General features: G+C 45.1%; 1 protein-coding gene across 4 annotated transcripts in view; it reads right to left on the bottom strand.

Moving 5' to 3' along the window:
* The window catches only part of LOC308577830 (fragile X messenger ribonucleoprotein 1-like), a 201,500-nt gene that overhangs the window by 23,492 nt on the left and 156,268 nt on the right, over positions 1-21,740 (bottom strand). For all 4 annotated transcript variants that reach the window (XM_081178223.1, XM_081178221.1, XM_081178222.1 and 1 more), the window contains one exon: positions 19,072-19,267. In XM_081178223.1, coding sequence (XP_081034349.1) covers positions 19,072-19,267 — 196 coding nt within the window. The remainder of the gene's footprint in view (positions 1-19,071; positions 19,268-21,740) is intronic.

Genomic DNA, 21,740 nt, shown 5'->3' on the forward strand with positions numbered 1-21,740 from the left:
GGAACACAGCTACCATGTAGCGGAGATCCTCGATTCCAGGTGGAAGGGAGATCAAGTAGAGTATTTGGTAATGTGGAAAGGGGAACCGGAGTCGGAAAACACCTGGGTCATGGCAGAGGATGTCAATGACGAGGTTTTAATAGAAACTTTTCATCAGAGGTTCCCACGTAAACCTCAGCCTGTGGCGAGGTTCCGGAGGGAATACTTTGCCACCACCGACGAAGAAGAGGAGTTGGAGGGGTTCACAGATTCCGAGGAGGAGGAGGAGGATTCAGCGAGCCGGAACAGCGACCGATGGAGGGAAATGTTCGAGACGTCTGAAGATGAAGAGGACTCTTTTAGGGGTTTTACCTCCTCACCGCCCAGAGGAGAGGGAACGGGAGGGGGTGAAGGGGGTCCTGGAGGGGAGGTGGATGTCAGGGAACTGCCATCGGAGGAACAGGTGGGGAAAGGGCTCACGGAGGCTGAGAGAGACTCAGCAGCTAAAGCAGGAACTAGCAGGGAGAGAGGTGGATCTCTGAGGGAAAGCGAGCAAGAGGGAGGGCTCAGGGACACGTCCAGCGAGAACAGTGGGGAAGTGTCTGAAGCTCCCATAGGGAGACCCATTCCTCGCCGGAAGCTGTCACGCCGCGAGTCCCGAAGACGTGTTTCCGTTAAGGAGCTTTTATGCTGGAAGCGCTTCCGAAAACAACCACTGTCGGAATCTGCAAGCGACTAGAGCAGACATGTCTGAGGAGCTCTGTCACAGACAGAGGTTTGTGGAGTTGCACAAACTCTGAGGGACTACGATTTTACGCACAAGCAGCTCATCATCCCATCACACACCCCATAGTGTTTTTCGAGAAATTTTTAGATTGTTTTCTTTTAATCTTTGCAGCTTGGCTTTGTTGGCAGAGAAGGATTTTTTCTTCCCTCTGATGCAAGCTTTATATCCTTCCCATTCCATCAGTCTTGATGTTGAAGATTTGGAGTTATTTTTAAAATATATTTGTGTTTCTTGGGTTATATATTGAATCAAGTTTTTTTCATTTAAAAATGCTATATTAAGATACCATCTCCTCATACCTTCCTGGGTTTTAGATAAATTATATTCCAGTATTACTGCTGAGTGATCAGCTATAATGGGAATATCAATGTCACATCGACTAAAGGGATGTAATGATGCTGATGTTAGAAAAAAGTCAATTCTAGGCTGGGTTTTATAAATTTCTGCAAAATATGTATACGATTTTTCCTTAGGATGATGCAGTCTTCATGAATCCACTAAATTCCACTGTATCATATACTGTATTTTTCGCACCATAGGACGCAGTTTTTCCGTCTTAAAAACTAAGGGGAAAAGTCTGTGCGTCCTATGGAGCGAATGCAGGGGAGAAGGCAAGCAGGAAAAGCCCCCAAGAGCCACACACAAGCTTTGCGTGGCTCTTGCGGGCTTTTCCCCAGGAGGGAGAAGGGACTGACGCGGCCAGACATTCCCTTCTCCCTCCTCTAGAAAAGCCTTGCACAATCTCTCCAGTCGTGGGAGGCTGCGCAAGGCTAAAGAGGAAGCCCGGACAGTGAGTGCAATCCATCCCGCTCGCTACCCGGGCTTCCTCTTCCCTAGCACGCCTCTCCAGCCGCGGGAGGCTGCACAAGGCTAAAGAAGCCAACTTTTTAAAAATCTCTCTATCTCTACCTCTTTTTCTTTTTTCGTCCTTTCTCCACCCCCTTATTTTCCTCTGGATCAGTGTTTTTATCTAGATCAATGTTTTAGTTTGGAGGGGGGGGGGAAATATTATAAAAAAGGAAACTTTGCAGCTTTTATTTTAGTATACAATAAAAACAGATTAAACAACACATAAGAGAAGGAACTAGCATAGAAGAAGAGAAAAGGGAAAGAGGGAGGATACAAAGCCATTTACCAGAGATAGATCTTAACCCTTGCCTCACCTGGGAGCTTCTCTGGACAGGAATTCCCTCGGCTTAAGTGGGGTGAGGGAAGAGTGGCAGGTAGGGGGGTACCTACCTAGACAGTGAAGCCACATGTCTCTCCAATGAAAATTGGGAGTGGGCATTGTGTGAAGTGGCTGTGGATCTCCTGCCGCAGAAGTGTAGGACTGTATAGAGTTGGGAGGGCCACCCGAGGGTCATCTTGCCCAGCCCCCTCACAATGTAGGAATCACAGCTAAAGAACGCCAGGCAGATGGTCCCCCAACCACTGCTTAAAAGCCTCCAGTGGTGGAGACCCCCAACAACTTCCGAGGTCACAGAATTGCAGGGTTGGAAGGGAACCCCAGGAGACATCTAGTCCAGCCCCGGTGGACAGCGGGCACGATCCATCCTGTTGTGCAAGGCTAAAGATGCTGCTCAAGTCTAAAGAGGAAGCGCGCAGCCTGTCCGTTGCTCTTTGGGGCTGGGGGGGAATAATATTTTTCCCCTTGATTTCCCCCTCTAAAAACTAGGTGCGTCCTGTGGTTCGGTGCGTCCAATAGAGCGAAAAATACGGTAGTTATTAACTGTGTCTCTAACCTTTGTCCTTTTTTCCTGGCTACTCAGGTGGTATCCATCTGTGGATCTAAAATTTCATTAAAGTCTCCACCCATTATCAAGTGCTGAAAGTGTAATCTCTTAAAGCAGTTGTGAATAAACTTATGGTCATCAGTGTTTGAGCATAGACATTTACTGTTGCTATTTCTGTCCCTTCTGTTTTAATTACAATTATTAAGCACCGACCATCTTCCTCTCTTATTATATCTTGTATTTCATAAGGCCAGCCTTTCCTAAATAAAATTGTGACTCCCCTGGCATTTTCGTCTAAGTTTGTTGAAAGAACTTCTTTTACCCATTGACTTTTCAAAGTTTGAGCCCCTTGTTCTGTCAAATGTGTTTCCTGTAATAGACCTATATCAGCCTTTAATGACTGGAGATATTTGAGTGTTAGGATTTGTTTTTTCTTTTCCTTTAACCCCTTGACATTCATACTTATAATTTTCATTATGGCTTTAATCTGTAAACTTTCCCGTCCTCTATTTTATCTTCAGCAAAATTGTTTGGAAGGCCTAATATAAACCAAATATACTAAAAATTATTAGCGCTCCAACCTGAGTCATATATTAACTGTGCTTATATTTAACATATGGATTACAAAATATATGAATAATTAACATTCTTACATATCTAAGTATATATAAGGCAGACTCTACCCGTTACGTTTATATAAACACTGAAATTAACTTTAAGTATTCCCAATCAAATAATTATTATTTGAAAATTTTCAAAGAAGGAAGTAGAGAGAAAGGAGAGAAAGGTGGAAAGTAGTTCTATCAACAGTAAAAAGGAGTCTGAAAGGGTAGGCTCAAATATATACCAATAGCCAACAATTATTAATATAATATCAGCACTAACAGTAAAGAAAGAGAAAGAAAACTACTTAATACACTCAACAATAAAACAAAGATGAAGAACAAAAAAGAACAACAAAAAAAAAAGAAGCGGAAAAAACCAAATGCACGACTTCCGCTCTGTAGGAAACGCAAACATTCACCCCTTTGACCTCCTAGGTTCACATATATATAATAGGAGCTTTTAACTTGGCACATGAAGGAGCACTTTATATACATAAGAAAACAACAGATATTACTTAGTTTGATACTTATTAAATGACAAATCAATATCTCCACGGACTTTCAGCTTTTATAGTGATATTTATTGTACCACCACCATTATTAAATTGCTAATATATCTGGAGTTTCATAGCTCTATACCAAGGAAACTTTGTTCAGGGGGTGAATCAACATGAGTCAGTGGTTCTACATGCAGGAAAGTCAAGTTGAAAGAGAGCTTCAAAATGGAGGGTGGCTGCCCCGCCCTGTTCCAAGTCAAGTAAGAGAGGAGGGGGGAAAGCCCCCTTACACTTCACCTTGGCTCTTTATTCACATTTATTGCTTGTAAATAGGATATCACATTGTCATGATTTTGAAAGTGGTGCAGTATGTTTATCTTTAGGCAGAAAGTAGCAGGGAATATTGTGAACTGCTGTATTTTTAATTCCCTTTCTAGCTTACGAGCAGGGGCAAATAGTCGTCTCTTTTCTGCCACCACTGGAGCATAGTCTGGGAAAATAGAAATTTTGTTTCCCCTCCATTCAAAGGGTTTAGCATTTCATTTTCATAAGGATATCATCTCACACCCTTAGCGCAAAAATTGAATTATGTTATAAATGTTTCCCCTCTTGCTTTCTTGGTTTTCAATGGGAAACTTTTAACACCATTTATCTCCATCCTTAAATCCAGTTGTTGTAGCTCCAACAGTTCCGTTAAACAGTTCACAGTATATTCAATTGCCTGAACTCCTTCAGATAGATGGTTTTTAAAACCTATAAGTTTAAGGTTGTTCCTTCTAAGTTCAGATTCCAATTGGAGTAAGCGTTTGTCGGTCTGGTTCTGAGCTGCAAATGAAATTTTCTCCAAGACATTAACACGCTGTTCAATTGTATCCATACACGATGTTAAGACTTGTAAATCAATTCTCATTTGTGAAGTGTCCTGTTTAATCGCTGAAATTTCTGTCTTAAGCGGCCCTATGTCTTCTTTAAGAGACCTTAATAGATGAATCATCTCCTGCGTCTCCGACATTTTTATTTGGTTTTCCTGCTCCAGTTCCAATGCTCTGTTAGAACTGATGCATCTCGCTTCATTTGTTTTGAGACCGTATTATTATTTGACTTGGACTTCTAGCCCTCCGTAAGCCTGCAGCATCTTTTTGAAATTTGATACTCCCCAGCTGGTAAAGTGCTGATAAGCTTGGATAAAGTTTTCCTTAAGTTCCCTCCAAAACTTTCCTCCAGTCCATAAATCATTAAATAGGTTTTAATCACCTTTAATTTATGCTTCTCCTTGCACTCTTGCCACGCAGCTTCTCAGCATGTCTGCTCACGCCTCCATCTCAAAAGCGGAAGTCACCACCTCAAGCAGTCATGATAGGGTGCCTGCCAGTGTGCTAGGTGGACAGTACACCAGCCAGACAGCCAAGCTCTCCTCGTTGCCCCACACCAGTCCAGCATATTCAATGCCAGAGATCGATGGCGCTGGCAGAGCCCTGAAAAAACCATCTTCCCGCATTAACGCCACCCCTCCCCCCCAGACCCCCAGTCCGTGATTGGTGAAGGACAGAGAAACCAAGGGGCGCCAACTCATGCAAGGCGACTGTTTTGCCTTTGCGAACCCAGTTCTCCGTCACACAAGCCAGGTCAGCCCCCTGCAAGGTAAAAAAAGTCTTGCAGGGTGGTGGTTTTATTGCCTATAGACCTGACATTGCACAGCACCAATGACGGAGGAGGGTAATCTCTGCTCACCCTACCTATGTCCCTCGGGATGGGGCGCAGATTGCAAGGGGTTCGAGCATCTTTATATCTCAAACCCCTTTGCCTATAATATCTGCTCCCACCGCCATACCTCCCTCGCCCCTTGATGGTGGTGATCCCAAGCCCCATGCTGGCCTCCCTTGTAAAGGAATGATATCCATTTAATGCAGCCTTTCTCAACCTGTGGGTCCCCAGATGTTGTTGGACTACAACTCCCATCACCCCTAGCTAGCAAGGCCAGAGCTCAGGGATGATGGGAGTTGTAGTCCAACAACAACTGGAGACCCACAGGTTGAGAACTGCTGATTTAATGGTATATCATCCCTGGTCCTGGTCTCCTGAATCAAAAGGGTGTGGTGTTGAGATAAAAAGTCAGTGAAACAAGTATCCCTGATAGATGCAGCCCATCCAGCTACATTCCAAATTTGGAGAGTGGCTTTATGCTGTCTGTTGGCTGTCAGTCCCTCTTTCCCTCATGGGGTGGTTGGGGGGCTGTTAAGTTCTTTCTGTCCCTTTGGAAGTATTAGAGGGGCATGTGCTGCAAAGTGAGGATCGTTGGCTAGCAAAGAGCCAGCTTCCTGATCAGGGACCTCATTTGTCCTGTTTTGCTTGAGGTGTAGTGGGGAGAGATTATAAGAGATTGCAAATTGAAGGCCAAAACATAATTTTTCCCCCCTTTGTAAAAAACAAATGAATTATAAAGTATTAAGTGATGCTGTCAGAGCTGCTTGAAGATCCTAGCTCACAGAGGATCACGCTAGCCAGCGATCATTAAGTAAAAGTCTTTATTGAATTGCAGTTTCCATTCTCACGCTGCTGCGCGCAAACTCTACGTCTAGTAGCTAGATCGGCGAAGCTCCGTCTGAGTCTCCGCCCCGTGTGCACCAACTTAATATCCTAGCCTTGCTCCACCTTTTCCGCCTGACTGTCCTCCTCTGGGTCCCTCTACCCCCCGGGGCTTCTTCCTTCCGGGATTCTTCTGACGCTGACCCGGACCCTCCTGCCTCCTTGCGCCGGGCTTTAGGACCTGGTTCCCTTTCGGGGCTGCTTACTGCGCCGCCTTCCTCTGCATTTGAACTTGGCGCGCGCGCCCAACCTTCCACTTTCCTCTTAACCGTTTCTTCGCTCCCCGATGGAGGTGTGGCCACTCCTGACTCATGCCCTCCCTCCTGTGGTGAGCTGCCAGCGCTTCCCCCCTGGCTCCCTTCCTCTTCCCTGCTTCCTGGCGGTGACGCTGGTCCCGATTTCCAGCTGCTCCCCCCTGAGTCCCTTCTGGCTCTATCTTCCTGGGGTGCCCCCCTTGACTCCCCCCTTGCCCTGGCCACTGGTGCTCCTTTCTGTGAATCCTCTGATTCACTGGAAAGACTAGGAGATCTCGGGTCGTCGTCATCACTCATCTTTTCTTCTGCCTCCTCCCCTTCGCTCTCTGTTTCCTCCCTTGCCCGTGCCTCTGCTCCTAAACCCCTGACATCCATCCCCCCCTCGAAGCCCCCCATTCCCCCCTCCCCTCCTTCCGGTGCTGGAGCTGGGGGCTGCTGTTGCAAAGGGACGAACGTCGGATATCGGTCGCTTCCCGTGGCGGGCCTCCATCTGAAGTCTTCCGGTTCTTCCTCCCTGCTCTCGTCGACGACGGTCACCTCCGCTTCCATCTCTGTGCCGCCGTGCTCGAAACCAGGGTCGTCCCCGAAAATGTCCATGTCCGTCTCTCCCTCACTTCCTCCTGGCGGCGTTGCTCGTCCTGAGCATTCCAGCCACTTTCTGCGGAACTGCTCCTCTGGCCTATCGTCCCACCAATACGAGGGTTCTGAGGCGGATCCCGAGGGTGACCCCTCCGGGGAACGGACGTCTCGTGTCGGTTCCTCGTCCGAGTCGAACCCCCGGAACGTGCTGGCCGAAAGCGTGGGCGTGAAAAGCCAGTCGTCGAAAAAGTCTGCTGGCATAGGTCTATGTGGGAAGAGGGCATGAAACTCGTCTTTGAGCAGAGGTTCGTCTAAGGCGTAGCCCGGCACCCAGCTGTTCGCACTGGCCGGGGTGCCCTCCTTGGCGAGAAAGTATTCTACCCCCTCTTCCCCCCATCTGGAGTCCAAAATCTCCGTGACTTCGTTGATGCGCTCCTTCTGTGCCACTCCCGCGTGCCCTGTTCTGTCTCTGGCCGGACTCGGCGCCGTTCCGGGTTCCTGGAACCTGTGCGGTGCCTTGTAGGGAGTGAGCACCGATCTGTGGAATACCGGATGCATTCTGGAACCCTCCGGAAGTGCCAGTCTGAAAGCTACCGGGTTGACCTGCTCTTCGACTTGGTAGGGCCCCAGTTGCTTATGCCCTAGTTTCTTCTTGGCCAACGACCTGGCCGGCACTGCGTGGGCTGCTAACCAAACCCAGTCTCCCACGTGGAGCTCTTCTCCAACCCTTCTGTGCTTGTCTGCTTGTACCTTGTATGCGTGCTTGGCCAGCTCCAGGTGGCGCCTCAGCTGATCGTGGACTTCCTGCAGCTCCGACGCGAACGCATCTGCTGTCTGCGGCTCCCCCTCTCATTCCAGGCCACCAGAAATCCCTGGCTACTAATTCCACCGTCTTCTCCTTGCCAAAGTGCCCGGCCGTGGGCGCGTCGTGCAGCTGCTGCAGCACCTTGGCTCGAAGTTCGTCTCCCGGCACGTAGATGGCCCCTTTACGGATGAGCAATCCATCTCTTAGCTGGAAACCGTCGGCCGCTGCCTTGCCCCTTTGCACCTCTGCCATCTTTGCTTGTGCGAAGGAGTCCCCCTGCAACGCTCGTCGCACCGCCTCTAGGTCCACGGTCGCCGCGGCGCACGCCCACACTGTCAGTGCGAAGATGTGCATGGCGGCCGCTGGTGTTGCGTCCTCCAGATACTGTGGCTTACGGGAGAGAGCGTCTGCCATGATGTTGGTGTCCCCCGGGACATACTCTATTCGGAAGTCGAAGTTCGCAAAGAACTCAGCCCAACGTATCTGCCTCTGGTTCAGGAACTGTGCCGTGCGCCAGTGCTCTAGATTCTTGTGGTCCGTGCAAACCTGCACCGTGTGCTTGGCGCCGATCAGAAAGTGCCTCCACGCCTTGAACGCTGCGTGAATGGCCAGCAACTCCCTGTCCCAGATGGTGTAGTTCTGTTCGGACTTGCTGAGCTTCCTGGAGTAAAACGCTCCCGGTCGCCACACCCCCTGCGGGTCTTTCTGCAGCAGGACCGCCCCCACGGCTCTGTCCGAAGCGTCTGTCTCCACCCTCATCGGCTTGCTGGGGTTGACATGAAGCAGCTGCTCTTCCGACGCGAAGAGACGCTTGAGTGCCTGAAAGGACTGCTCCGCCTGCTCTGTCCAAATGAACTTCTTTTTCTTGGAGCTAAGCGTGTCAGTGATGGCCGCCGTCTGCATCGCGAAGCCCTTGATAAACTTGCGATAGAAGTTCGCAAAGCCGACAAACCGTTGGACCTCCTTCCGGTTGCGCGGGCTCTTCCAATCCAACACCGCTCGAACCTTGGCGCTGTCCATGGCGAGCCCCTTGTCAGACAGCTTGTAGCCCAGAAAATCCACCTCCGGCACGTCAAATTGGCACTTCTCCAGCTTGGCGTAGAGCCTATGTTGCTTTAGCCTGCTCAGCACTTCCTTGACGTGTTTGTCATGCTCCTGCTGCGACTCCGAAAAGATCAGGATGTCATCTAAGAAACAGACGCACGTCTTGTAGAGAAGTCCCGCCAACACGTGATGCATAAATGCTTGAAAAACGTGGGAGCCATTTTGCAATCCAAAAGGCATAACTCTATATTCGTAGGTCCCCAGTGGCGTGAACATGGCTGTCTTCCACTCATCACCCTCCCGCATGCGAATGAGGTTGTACGCCCCCCGCAGGTCCAACTTGGTGAACACTCTGCCCTTCCGTACCTTTGCGAGGAGGTCGTCAATTCGGGGCATGGGGAAGTCCGATGGCCTAGTCACACTGTTCAAAATCCTGTAATCCACTACGAGTCTCTTTTGGGGCGTGTCCCGCTTCTTAACAAAGAATACGGGACTGCCCCCCACTGCCTTGGACTCCCGGATGAAGCCGCGCTGCAAATTATGATCAATGAACTCCTTGAGTTCTTGCAGTTCGTCCTCTGACATGGAATACAGTCTCCCTTTAGGCAGCGCCGCCCCCGGCAGCAGGTCAATTTTGCAGTCATATGGTCTGTGAGGGGGTAGCCTGTCTGCCTCCTTCTCGCAGAAAACTTCCAAAAATTCAGCGTACTTGTGGGGAATCGCTTGCAGCGTGCCTAGCAGCAGCTGTGACTCCTCTTCCTCTCCTTCCTGCCTGGGCACGATGCAGTGTTCAGCACAAAAGGAAGAGCCGAAGGTCAGCTGCCTCTGGTACCAAGCCATCGTTGGGCTGTGCTTGTCCAGCCAACTCATGCCCAATACAACGGGCGTGTCAGATAGTTGAGTGACGTTGAAGCTGATGATTTCTCTGTGATTCCCAAGTCGCATCACCATTGGTGGCGTCTGCTTCACCACTTGCCCCCCGAGCAGCTCCCTGCCATCCACCGTGACAACCTGCAGGGGCAGTGTGGCCGGCAGCAACTGCACAGCGTGCCTGTCGACAAAGTCCTGCCCTATAAAGTCCGCATTGCTGCCTGAGTCAATGGTGATTGGCACGTCTATGGTGATTCCATTGGGCAGCTGGAGAGATGCTGTGAGCCTCACTACTGGTTTGGGCGGGAGGGGGTTCACGGGCTGTAAAATCTCTGGGGACTGCGTCACTAACACGTCTGGCTGGGCCCCAGTGCCTCTTCCTCCAGCCAGACTGCGTCGTTTCCCTGCTGTGGTCCTCCTTGCTGCGTTGCTGCAGTCACCATTGCTGAGGCTGCAGTGAGCTTGTGGGGCCTCTGGGGACACTCTTTTGCCATATGCCCTGGTTCCTCACAGACGTAACACTTCCTGTTCCCTCTAGGAGGCTTCGCTTTCACTGCTGCCGGTGCTAGGGCTCTGGTTGCTGACTGAGCCCTTGCACCTCCAACCTCCATAGGTTCGGCTCCTCCTCCTGGCGGAGGCGTGGATTGCGCCCGCGCTGCTTCTCTGGGAAGGAAGGAGGGGCCCCCGGCTGGTTCGCGCCCTCCACGCCCTTCGTCCTTGCTCCACGGACGTCCTTCCAGCCTCACCCCCACTGCCAGTGCCCTCTGAACGACCTCCTGGGTGGTTCGGGGTCTCTCCCCCCTCGCGATCTCATCTTTAATCGAGTTGTGCAGCCCCTCCCAAAAGAGGTCTCTTACAGGAGCCGAATCTCTGTCCCATTCCAGGGCACTGACCAAGGCGAAAAAGCGGGCATGATACTGCCTGACGCTGGCCCTCCCTTGTCTCAGCCCATGCACCTCCTTCCGTGCAAGATCCACGTCAATACTTGATAAAAAGCACCCATCCATCGCTTTAATAAAGGCATCCGCATTCTGGAGCGCCGGATCCTTATCTCTCCATAAATTGCGTAGCCATGCTTTCGCATCCCCATGCAGATGGGACATGATGAACCCCACTCTCTCTTGTTCATCTCTAAAGTCTTTATGCAGCAGTTGCAGTGCGCACAGTACGTCGGCTCTAAAGTTGGGATACTGTTGCAGGTTCCCATCGAAGTGAGAGACCAGCCCGCCTGTCCGTCTCGCCAACCCAATTCCCTCCTGCCGGGGTGTCTGCTTTGTCAGCACGTCTAACCTGACCTGGAGATCCCTGCAGGCGGCAGCTGCCTCCTCCTCTCTCTTCCTGGATGCGAGAACCTCGGCGTTCAGTTGTGCCACTGCTTTTCTGAGGTCCTCTATCTGCTGCTCAGCCGTCATGTCGTCTGCCGTTCGTGAGCTCGCTAGTAGGCACCTGTTTCTCTTCCCTCCTCGAGGCTGTAGATGCCCACAATGGAGAGACGGAGCTTACTGTCAGAGCTGCTTGAAGATCCTAGCTCACAGAGGATCACGCTAGCCAGCGATCATTAAGTAAAAGTCTTTATTGAATTGCAGTTTCCATTCTCACGCTGCTGCGCGCAAACTCTACGTCTAGTAGCTAGATCGGCGAAGCTCCGTCTGAGTCTCCGCCCCGTGTGCACCAACTTAATATCCTAGCCTTGCTCCACCTTTTCCGCCTGACTGTCCTCCTCTGGGTCCCTCTACCCCCCGGGGCTTCTTCCTTCCGGGATTCTTCTGACGCTGACCCGGACCCTCCTGCCTCCTTGCGCCGGGCTTTAGGACCTGGTTCCCTTTCGGGGCTGCTTACTGCGCCGCCTTCCTCTGCATTTGAACTTGGCGCGCGCGCCCAACCTTCCACTTTCCTCTTAACCGTTTCTTCGCTCCCCGATGGAGGTGTGGCCACTCCTGACTCATGCCCTCCCTCCTGTGGTGAGCTGCCAGCGCTTCCCCCCTGGCTCCCTTCCTCTTCCCTGCTTCCTGGCGGTGACGCTGGTCCCGATTTCCAGCTGCTCCCCCCTGAGTCCCTTCTGGCTCTATCTTCCTGGGGTGCCCCCCTTGACTCCCCCCTTGCCCTGGCCACTGGTGCTCCTTTCTGTGAATCCTCTGATTCACTGGAAAGACTAGGAGATCTCGGGTCGTCGTCATCACTCATCTTTTCTTCTGCCTCCTCCCCTTCGCTCTCTGTTTCCTCCCTTGCCCGTGCCTCTGCTCCTAAACCCCTGACAGATGCTTTAAGAAGGAATGACATATGGTATAGATGGGAGTTCCCAGAAGGATTCACATTTACATATAAGGAGAAAAAACATAGAATTAGAAATCCAATTGAAACTGGTAATTTTTGGGAGAAAATACAGTAAGGAATTGGGAGGAAGGGAAACACTGCCAGAAGGAGCAGTAGGAGGACAGAAAACAGACGTAACAGATAATAGTACAGAAGAAGAGGAAGGGAGTAAAAAGAAAAGAAAAAAGTTAAACGGGAAAAGACAAGACTTTAAAACTAACAATGGCAGATTTGAGGATATTAAGCTGGAATGTAAATGGATTGAACAATAAAATAAAAAGGAATAAAACTGAACATGTAATATTAAAACAAAATTTAGACATAGTTTGCCAGAAACACGTGGCAAAAAACCATAGGAAAATATTGATAAATAGAAAGATGGGAATGGAATTTATAACTTCAGACAAAACAAAAAAGAGAAGAGTTGTGTTTTATATTATGTCAAAATTACAGCCATATTTTTTATTTAAATATGAAGAAGGAAGGGTGATAGCTGTGAAATTATACCACAAGGTGAAAAGATAATCATAGTTGGAATATATGTGCCAAATTAAATCAGATTTTTTTAAAAACCTCGAAACTAACCTATTGGAATATGCGTATCAAAAATGATAGTAATTGGAGATTTGTGGACTGGTCTCTCTGGATATGGATAGAACAATAAGGAAAACTCAGACAAAAGAGGGGAAATTGCCATTAACTTTTTTTAATATGGTAGAAAATTTAAATCTGATTGATATTTGGAGATTTAAGCATCAGTTAGAGAATACACTTTCTATTCAGAAGTACGTCAGTCTAGTGGATGAATCAACTTGGCATGGGTCTCAAAAGAAATAACTTTAATGGCAAAAAGGTCGAAAGACAAGCAAGAATTCTCTTGGATCATAATTCAATAATTTTAGAAATAAAAAGAGAAAGGAATATACCATTTATATGGAGACTAAATGAAGACTTGCTAGATAACCAAGAAATAGTGGAAAAGACAAAAAACAACATTAAAAGATTATTTTGAATTAAATTGCAATAAAGGCACAAATATGAGAATAGTGTGGGGTGCTAGTAAAGCAGTAATTAGAGGTTTCTTTATAAACCAAAATGCATATCAAAGGAAGATTAGGAAACAGAGGGAAAAGGATTTTTTTTTAATGAATTAATTAAAAAGGAAAGAGTTAGTAAGTAAACCTAAGAAAGAAACAACAAAACAAGCAATTAAAATGTTACAAACTTAATATTCATTGGTAATAAATCAGGAAGTAGAATGGAAAATAAAGAGAATGAGACAAAGAAATTTTGAACAGGCTAATAAGCCAGGAAAGCTCTTAGCCTGGCAATTGAATAAAAGGAAAGCGAATAATTTAATAAATAAAATAAAAGTGAAAGATAAAATAATTGATGATCTGAGAGATATTAGAAGGCAATTTACCAGATACTTCTCAGACCTATACTGAGCTGAACCAGAAGATAAAATAGAAATTGAAAGATATATAAGACAAAATAAATTGCCAAAAAAATTAAATGCACCAATTGATATAACAGAAGTTTCAAGTGCTATAAAACAAGCAAAGATAGGAAAAACACCAGGCCCAGATGGACTAACAGCAAAATATTATTAAAAAAATATTTAATTCAACCATTACAAAATGTAATTAATGAAACATTAAAAGTAGGGGAAATACCAAAGACTTGGGAAAAGGCTTTTATCACTCTAATTCCAAAACAAGAGACAGATAAAATGGAACTTAAAAATTATAGACCAATCTCATTATTAAACAGTGATTACAAATTGTATTCAAATTTATTAGCTAATAGAATGAAAAATATATTGTTAGAAACAATACATCAAGATCAAACAGGATTTCTATCAGGAAGACATATGAAAGAAAATATAAGGAATGTAATAGATATTATTGAATATTTGGAAGTAAGAAATGAAAAACAGGCAGCAATGATGTGCCAGGAAGCTAGCCTTCAGCTCGACAACACAGGGAGCGTAGTTAAGTAGAGAGGATGATTATTGACCAAGTACACAGATAACGCTGGACGGCATTAACCCAGCTGCTGCCCTCATGAATTATGATGACTCTTCTGCTGAGTCCCTCCCCTTCCACCAACTTAAATGGACCTTCTGACCCTTACGTTTCTGCTTCTGCCTCCTATCACACACCCTTCCCCCAACGATGTCTCCATGGGCTCATTGGATCCCCTCCAACTTCTTCCTGAGAAGACAGTCAATCTTCTCTTCCTCACCTTTTCCCTCCCGTTGAGGGACCTGGTGGAGATCTGGCTCGTTTGAGATAGTTCCCTTGGCAACCTGCATTCCTAATCCCTATCTCTTCCTGCCTACATCTTCCACTGAAAGCTGGCTGGGCTGGTTCATTCATGACATGATGTTTGTAGATGTGGAAAAAGCATTTGATAACATTTCCTGGACATTTATGTTAAAGGTCTTCGAAGAAATGAATTTTGGAGAAACATACAAAAGAGGAATAGAAGCCATATATTCAGAGCAACAAGTGAGACTAATAATAATGTAATAGCAGAAGAATGTAAAATTACAAAATGAACAATACAGGGATGTCCTTTGTCCCCTTTATTGTTTATTTTAGTCCTAGAGGTGCTGGTGAGAGATATAAGAGCAGATAATGACATTAAAGGAATAACGGTAGGAAATAAGTCATACAAGTTAAAGGCATTTGCAGATGATTTAGTGATCATGATATAAGACCCGATTAGTTCATTAATAAAAGTATTAGAAAAAATATAAAAATATGGACAACAGGCTTAAAATTACATAAAAATAAAACAAAGCTCCAAGTAAAAAATATGCCAGAACAAGATAAAAAAGAGGTACAGCAGGTGACAGAAATATATATATATATATATATATATGCAGGTTTTGGTGTCTTCGGGTGTCTTCCCGTGTAAGAGTTGGGGTGTCTAGGCGACGTTTCGACGAGGTCTCACTCGTCATCTTCAGGCTGGTGCTTTCGGCTTCTTGTTACTAGAACAGAGCAGGATCTCAGTGTTTGAGTTCCTATAAATACTGTTGAGGGGGTGTGGTGTATAGCCTCCAACGTTCTGGGCAGAGAGGGAGTTCCCAGGTTAGTGTGCCTTTTCTTCTTTTGTTCCTTAATTACTTGAGGGATATCTTGAGTGATTTCTAGAGTGATATTCTGAGTACCACTTAGGAGGGTCATTAGGTGTGGATTAGTTGCTAAAGCTTTCGTGTCTTGACCTCTTGAGCTTGTGAAAAGTTTTTCTGAGAAGATGGCTGTACTGCACTCATAAGTCTGCCCAGCCACGTACATTGGACAAACAAACAGACGAATAAATGCACGTATCGCAGAACACAAGAATGCCGTCAAAAAAGAAGAAAAAACTTCCTCTCTTTACCAACACATGAAAGAAACAGGACACGAAATTAATTTTTCAGATTCCAAATTGCTCTTTAACATGGAACACCACCACAAGAGAATAATCATGGAAGCCATCGAGATAGAGAAACACCCTCACAACATGAACAAGCGTGACGATACGTCCCGCCTGCCAGACATCTGGAAAATAGCCCTCCCCACAAAAACCGACACCAGAACCAGAGGCACACAGAACGCCATCTCCAATCAACCACACCAGACCCAAACCCAGACCCTCTCCACAGATAAATTACAGACACCATCCAGTAGCCAAACCATAGTGGCACCTCTGGATGCTGCACCCCCCTGCAATCCCTACACAGATCTGGCTGGCACAGGGCACAAAACCACAGCTCGCCCCTATACACGAAGCCAAGCCAGAGCACAACTAAGTGCAGTACAGCCATCTTCTCAGAAAAAACTCTTCACAAGCTCAAGAGGTCAAGACACGAAAGCTTTAGCAACTAATCCACACCTAATGACCCTCCTAAGTGGTACTCAGAATATCACTCAAGAAATCACTCAAGATATCCCTCAAGTAATTAATGAACAAAAGAAGAAAAGACACACTAACCTGGGAACTTCCTCTCTGCCCAGAACGTTGGAGGCTCGTCGAAACGTCGCCTAGACACCCCAACTCTTACACGGGAAGACACCCGAAGACACCAAAACCTGCATATATATATATATATATATATATATATATGGGAATATGGTTAACAGCAAAAAATATCAACATATTTAAAGACAATTATGAAAAAATATGGAAAGAAATAAAAAGAAAATTTGAAATTTGGGGGAGAATGAATCTATCTTTATTGGGAAGGATAGCGGCGATTAAGATGAATGTATTGCCCAAAATGTTATTTTTATTTCAATCAATCGCGGTGATAAGTAATATGAATTGCTTTAAGGATTGGCAGAGAGACATTTCAAGATTTATCTGGAGAAGCAAGAAGCCAAGAATAAAATATAAGTTATTAACAGATCTTAAAGAAAGAGGAGGCTTCTCGCTATCAGATATAAAACTATACTATGAAGCCTCTTGTCTGTGCTGGATACGGGATTGGATAACATTGAATAATGTAGATTTACTAGATTAAGAAGGACATGACAATAGATTTGTATGGCATGCATATCTGTGGTATCAGAAGGCCAAGGTACATAGAAGCTTCCAGAATCATATAATAAGAAAGGCGATCTTTAAAGTTCGGGAAAAATATAAAGATCTACTAGAACAGGGATGTCCAACAGGTCAATCACGATCTACTGGTAGATCCCCGCGAGGTTTTGGTAGATTGCAGTCGATCTCTGGCTCCCTTTCCTTAGCGTCGGTAAAACTGACTCCTGCCCCACCCCCTCACCCCTCCCTCCATTGTTGTTTTATCTCTGGAAGGGAAGACGGAGCTTTCTCTGTGTTGCTGTTTTCATCCACAGCGATCTTTTTGTGAGTGAAAAATTTAAAAATGATAAAAAGAAAGGATTTGCATATGGAATCTCAAAATTTCAGAGAGAAATAATAGAAAGTGATTATAAATTATTATCAAAAATGTATAATATATTGTTGGAATGGGAGACAAAGGATGAAGAGGTCAAATGTGTAATGATAAAACGACCATAATATACAGATGACAGACTGGGAAAGATTATGGAGAAATGATATAAAATTCACGGCATGTACGGGACTTAAGGAGAACTATTTGAAAATGATGTATAGATGGTATTTAACACAGGCTAAACTATCAAAAATGTACAAAACAAAAGATAATAAGTGTTGGAAGTGTAAAAAGGTAGAAGGTACATTTTACCATATGTGGTAGCAATGTAAAGTCATAAAAAGCTTTTGGGAAATGATTTATAATGAATTGAAAAAAATGTTTAAAATAACCTTTGGTAAAAAACCGGAAGCGTTTTTAATAGGTATAATTGGTACAGATATACTGAAAGAATATAAAAGTTTATTTAGGTATGCAACAACAGCCGCACGGACATTGATAGCCCAACAATGAAAAGAAGAACGAGTCCCAACTAAAGAAGATTGGCAACGTAAATTAATGGAATATGCTGAAACGGCCAAATTAACTGGAAGACTAAGAAATCAAGAGGACGGCAAATATTTTTTAAAAATGGGAAAATGTTTGTTGCATATTTACAAAAGCATTGTAAAGAAGTTAACACAACAGCAGAGTTTTAAAAAACACTTGTAATATTAAGGACAATGTTTGAAACTGGAAATATTTAAAAGGTAAGAAAACTCTGGACATGTATAACATAAAATAACACAAAAGAACTGGGGAAGGGAATGGAGGGAAGTCAAGGGATCGGAGGAATCCCAAAATATGAATTTAATATGGTATGAAAACGTCTTATTTTCTATTTTTCTTTTAATCACGGTTTTAATAATTATAAAATAATTATTAAAAAAGAAACTATGTTCTACTAATGGTGCTTCCACCAGGAGTTTCTTAAGCAAATGCAAAAGAATGCATAGAATGCATAAAAGAAAGGCAACTATGCCCTGTCAATGACTAAGGCTGAAGCCTCATGAAACCCCAAAGAAGAGAAACCTAAAGATCCCTGAACCTTGTACCACCACATGTCAAATCCATTGGTAGAACTCCAGATGAAGTGTGACTCCATCAATGATCAAGCGGGAGAACACAAAGTTCCCCACTGCCCTCCATAGTCATATTTTCTCTGTTGACTGCTGGTTCCAAGGACTTAAGAGTATCCTGGTTGGCGGTCCCTGCCACCTCCACCAGCAACCACGATCAAGTTCTGGCTAACTGGGCATTTCTCTCTATCTCCCTCTCTGTTCTCTACTCAGTTTTTCTTCAAGATTTTTTTCTAAGTAAAGATCTTCTCAGAATAAGATGACAGAAAGGAGCTCTGTCACCTGAACCTGCAAGGCAGGAAGGAAACTGGAGAAGTAGCCCTCCCACTGTGAGGTAAGAACAGCTCTAATTTGCATATTCCTGCCCAGTGGAGTGACCAGGAGGAACAACCCATCCAAGGATCCCCTCCTCCCTGCAGGAAAATGGCTTGTTAAGACTACTTCAAGTGGCTTTCATCTGGTAAGCATGTGTAGACAGAACTATGTTCATAACAATTTGTAGGCATTGACCAATACATTTCACCTGACAATATCACAATTTTAGGTTAAGATAAAAGCTAGTTTTGGTGTGTTTGTAGTTGGTTACACAGCAACAAATGAGAATTCTGCCAACCAAGTATGGATAATGGAAGAGGTAATCTCTTTTCAAGTAATCCCACTCTTCTTACTGGATGAGAAACTAGTGTATTTGAACTTGAAACATTACTTTCAACTCAAAAGGAATACTGTATGTTAGTAACGCTACCATGATTATAACTTTACAGAAGTTTAGTCTGTATCGTATTTCACTGACTTGGTGGATAACTAAATTAACCTGGCAACTAACATAGTAGGTATCACAGTTATTATTTACAAAATACACATTTGTTTAAATCTCTGCAGCTCATTCACATTTTTAGACATGCTTAACCTCATTTACTGTTTGCTTTACAAGAATTCCAGAAATTAGCAAATCAGAGTTGAGAGAAGTTTGAACATTCCAAGTGACCTACCAGAAGCATAACCTGGTCCACGCCTCCCATGTCCTCTGTTTCTGTAGGGTTGGCTACCTTTTCCAAGACCTGGGCCATCATCAGTCATGTATCCCTTTTCTTTGTCTGTGCGGTTTTGTGGTGGTCTAGAAGTGGCCCCAATCTGTCGAAGCTGTTCATCTATTTGCAATCTCTCCAAACGTAGTTGATCCACTTCCTATACACAGAGAAATGAGTTACAGGAAGTTGTTGCCATTTTGACCAATCTCATTAAATGACTTAGTAAGGTAGGTATCTTTTTATATATGATTTTATTATGACTTTTCATAATACATTACAATAAAATACAAAATCTGAACAAAAAGAGAAAGAAAAAGAATAATGCACAGTCCAGCACTTCCGGTCTGCTACGTGAAGGAACCTGCAGCTTGGTGAGTTCGCTCCAGGTGAAATTGAGCTGTCACAGGTGTGGGAGGGGGGGAAGCATGGGCTCCATGAGTCCCCCGAAACCCTGGAGTGTAATCGGGGCTCTACACAACCCAGCGAACCCCAACAGGGCAGGAGAGCTCTGGAAGGAATCGTGAGAAGGTTGAGAGGTGATGCAGGGGAACCACATTCCCTCTGGGGCAGAAAGCCTCAAAGCAGACTAAGCAGCAGCAGAATCCCTTTCAAAAACAACCCTGCTCAAAGGGAAATTGGGAAAACTGGGGATAAAAGAGTGGTGGAACTAGAGGAAAATTTAGAAGGAGACTTATCTGAACTGTTAACAAGCTACATGGAGAGCAGCTGCTCATGAGTAACTGGAGTAACTTAAAATCTACTTGCAAATCCGGTGGACGGAGGGGGGGGGGAGAAAGCCTACAAACTGCAAATTTTAAAATTGGGGTGAGGGGGAAATGACCTGTAAAACTAGACAAGGTGGAGGAAAGATTGGAAAACTGAAATATTGTGGGGGGAATAGAATTATGTGCCTGTGTGAGTGTGAGCAGACAACAAAAGAGTGCAAGTGCAAGTTGCAAACCTCCCATTAAAAAGGGGGGAGTCCTCATCTTTAACCCCCATCTAGAAAAAACACACTCGCTATTTTGAAGTGCTTTTTGGACAAAGGACAGAGGATAGTAATCCTGAAAGAGATTCCCACCAGACTGTTAAATAAGAGGTAGAATTATAAACTTTTGACGGAAGCATTAAAAATGAATGCAATCCCATATAGGTGGTAATTTCCAGAAGGACTGATTTTCACTTATAAAGTAAAACAGTACAGAATTACAGAATTTGTTAAGGCAGAAGAATTCTTGAGAAGATATAGGAAGGCCTTGGGAGAGGCAGAAGATGAACAAGAATGGGAATAGGCAGGAAATAGAAATAAGAAATGAATTAAAACTTCTAATGAAATGTAAATTGTTTAAATGTGAAGTCAAAAATAAATAAAATTGCAAACTACTTATTAAAGCAGAAGTTAGATGTAATATGTTTACAAAGTAGACGTTCTGACAAGTGGAGAAGAGGCAGACAAGACAGAAGAAGGAGGGGAATTCCTAAGAGAGTGGGGAGAAGCAGTTAGCAACAGGAATTTGACCTTTAGACACAGAAAGACAGGGAGACGCAGAGCACAGACAATCCACTGGCAAGCTCTGAGGATGACACAGAAGCAGAGTTAGGAAGGGTAAAATCACCCCAAACTCATAGGCTCACGAGAATGGCTGAGAAGCGCGGGACTGGGAAAAAGCGGAAGTGGGGGTTTTCGTGTTGAGGGAAAGAGGAGGAGTTTAGTCCCGGCAACTCAATCATCCAGTGAGGGCTGAAATAGCTAATCTCCAACCAGGCTTGTTTATGGACTAATGAATCTGAAGTAATTTACTGCCGAGTCATGTCGTGTGTGGGAGAAACACTGAGTCTAAAAAGGAAGATAAAGATAAAGGGACCCCTGACCATTAGGTCCAGTCATGGCCGACTCTGGGGTTGCGCGCTCATCTCACTTTATTGGCTGAGGGAGCCAGCGTACAGCTTCCGGGTCATGTGGCTAGTATGACTAAGCCGCTTCTGGCAAACCAGAGCACCGCATGGAAACGCCGTTTACCTTCCCGCCGGAGCGGTACCTATTTATCTACTTGCACTTCAATGTGCTTTCAAACTGCTAAGTTGGCAGGAGCAGGGACTGAGCAACGGGAGCTCACCCCGTCGCGAGGATCTGAACCGCCGACCTTCTGATCGGCAAGTGCTAGGCTCTATGGTTTAACCCACAGTGCCACCTGCGTCCCTTCCAAAAAGGTAGAAGACTACTAATAAATAAAGCATTAGAAAATGAGTTCATTGCCTTGGAAAATGTTAAAAAGCAAGGGGTGGTGATATACGTCAATCCCAAATTGGAACCCAAATTTATAACGAAGGATGGCGAAGGAACAATATTGGTGTTAGAGATAACAGTGGATGGGGAGAAAATCCTCTTAGTGGGAATTTATGCACCAAATGAAAGCAAACTGGACTTCTATTTAAAAAAATAGAAGAGAAACTGTTTAAGATATACAATGGCAAACTAATCATAATGGGAGACATCAATGGGATGATTTCACCAGAACAAGATAAAACGGGCAAGCAAGGCCTAACTAAAGAGGGGAAATTGCTAAAGATCTTCTTTGAAATGATCCAATTAATGGACTTAATAGATGGGTGGAGATATAAGAACCCTA

The sequence above is a fragment of the Podarcis bocagei genome, assembly GCF_964188305.1.
Source record: "Podarcis bocagei genome assembly, chromosome: W".
In the NCBI taxonomy this organism is placed as follows: domain Eukaryota; kingdom Metazoa; phylum Chordata; class Lepidosauria; order Squamata; family Lacertidae; genus Podarcis; species Podarcis bocagei.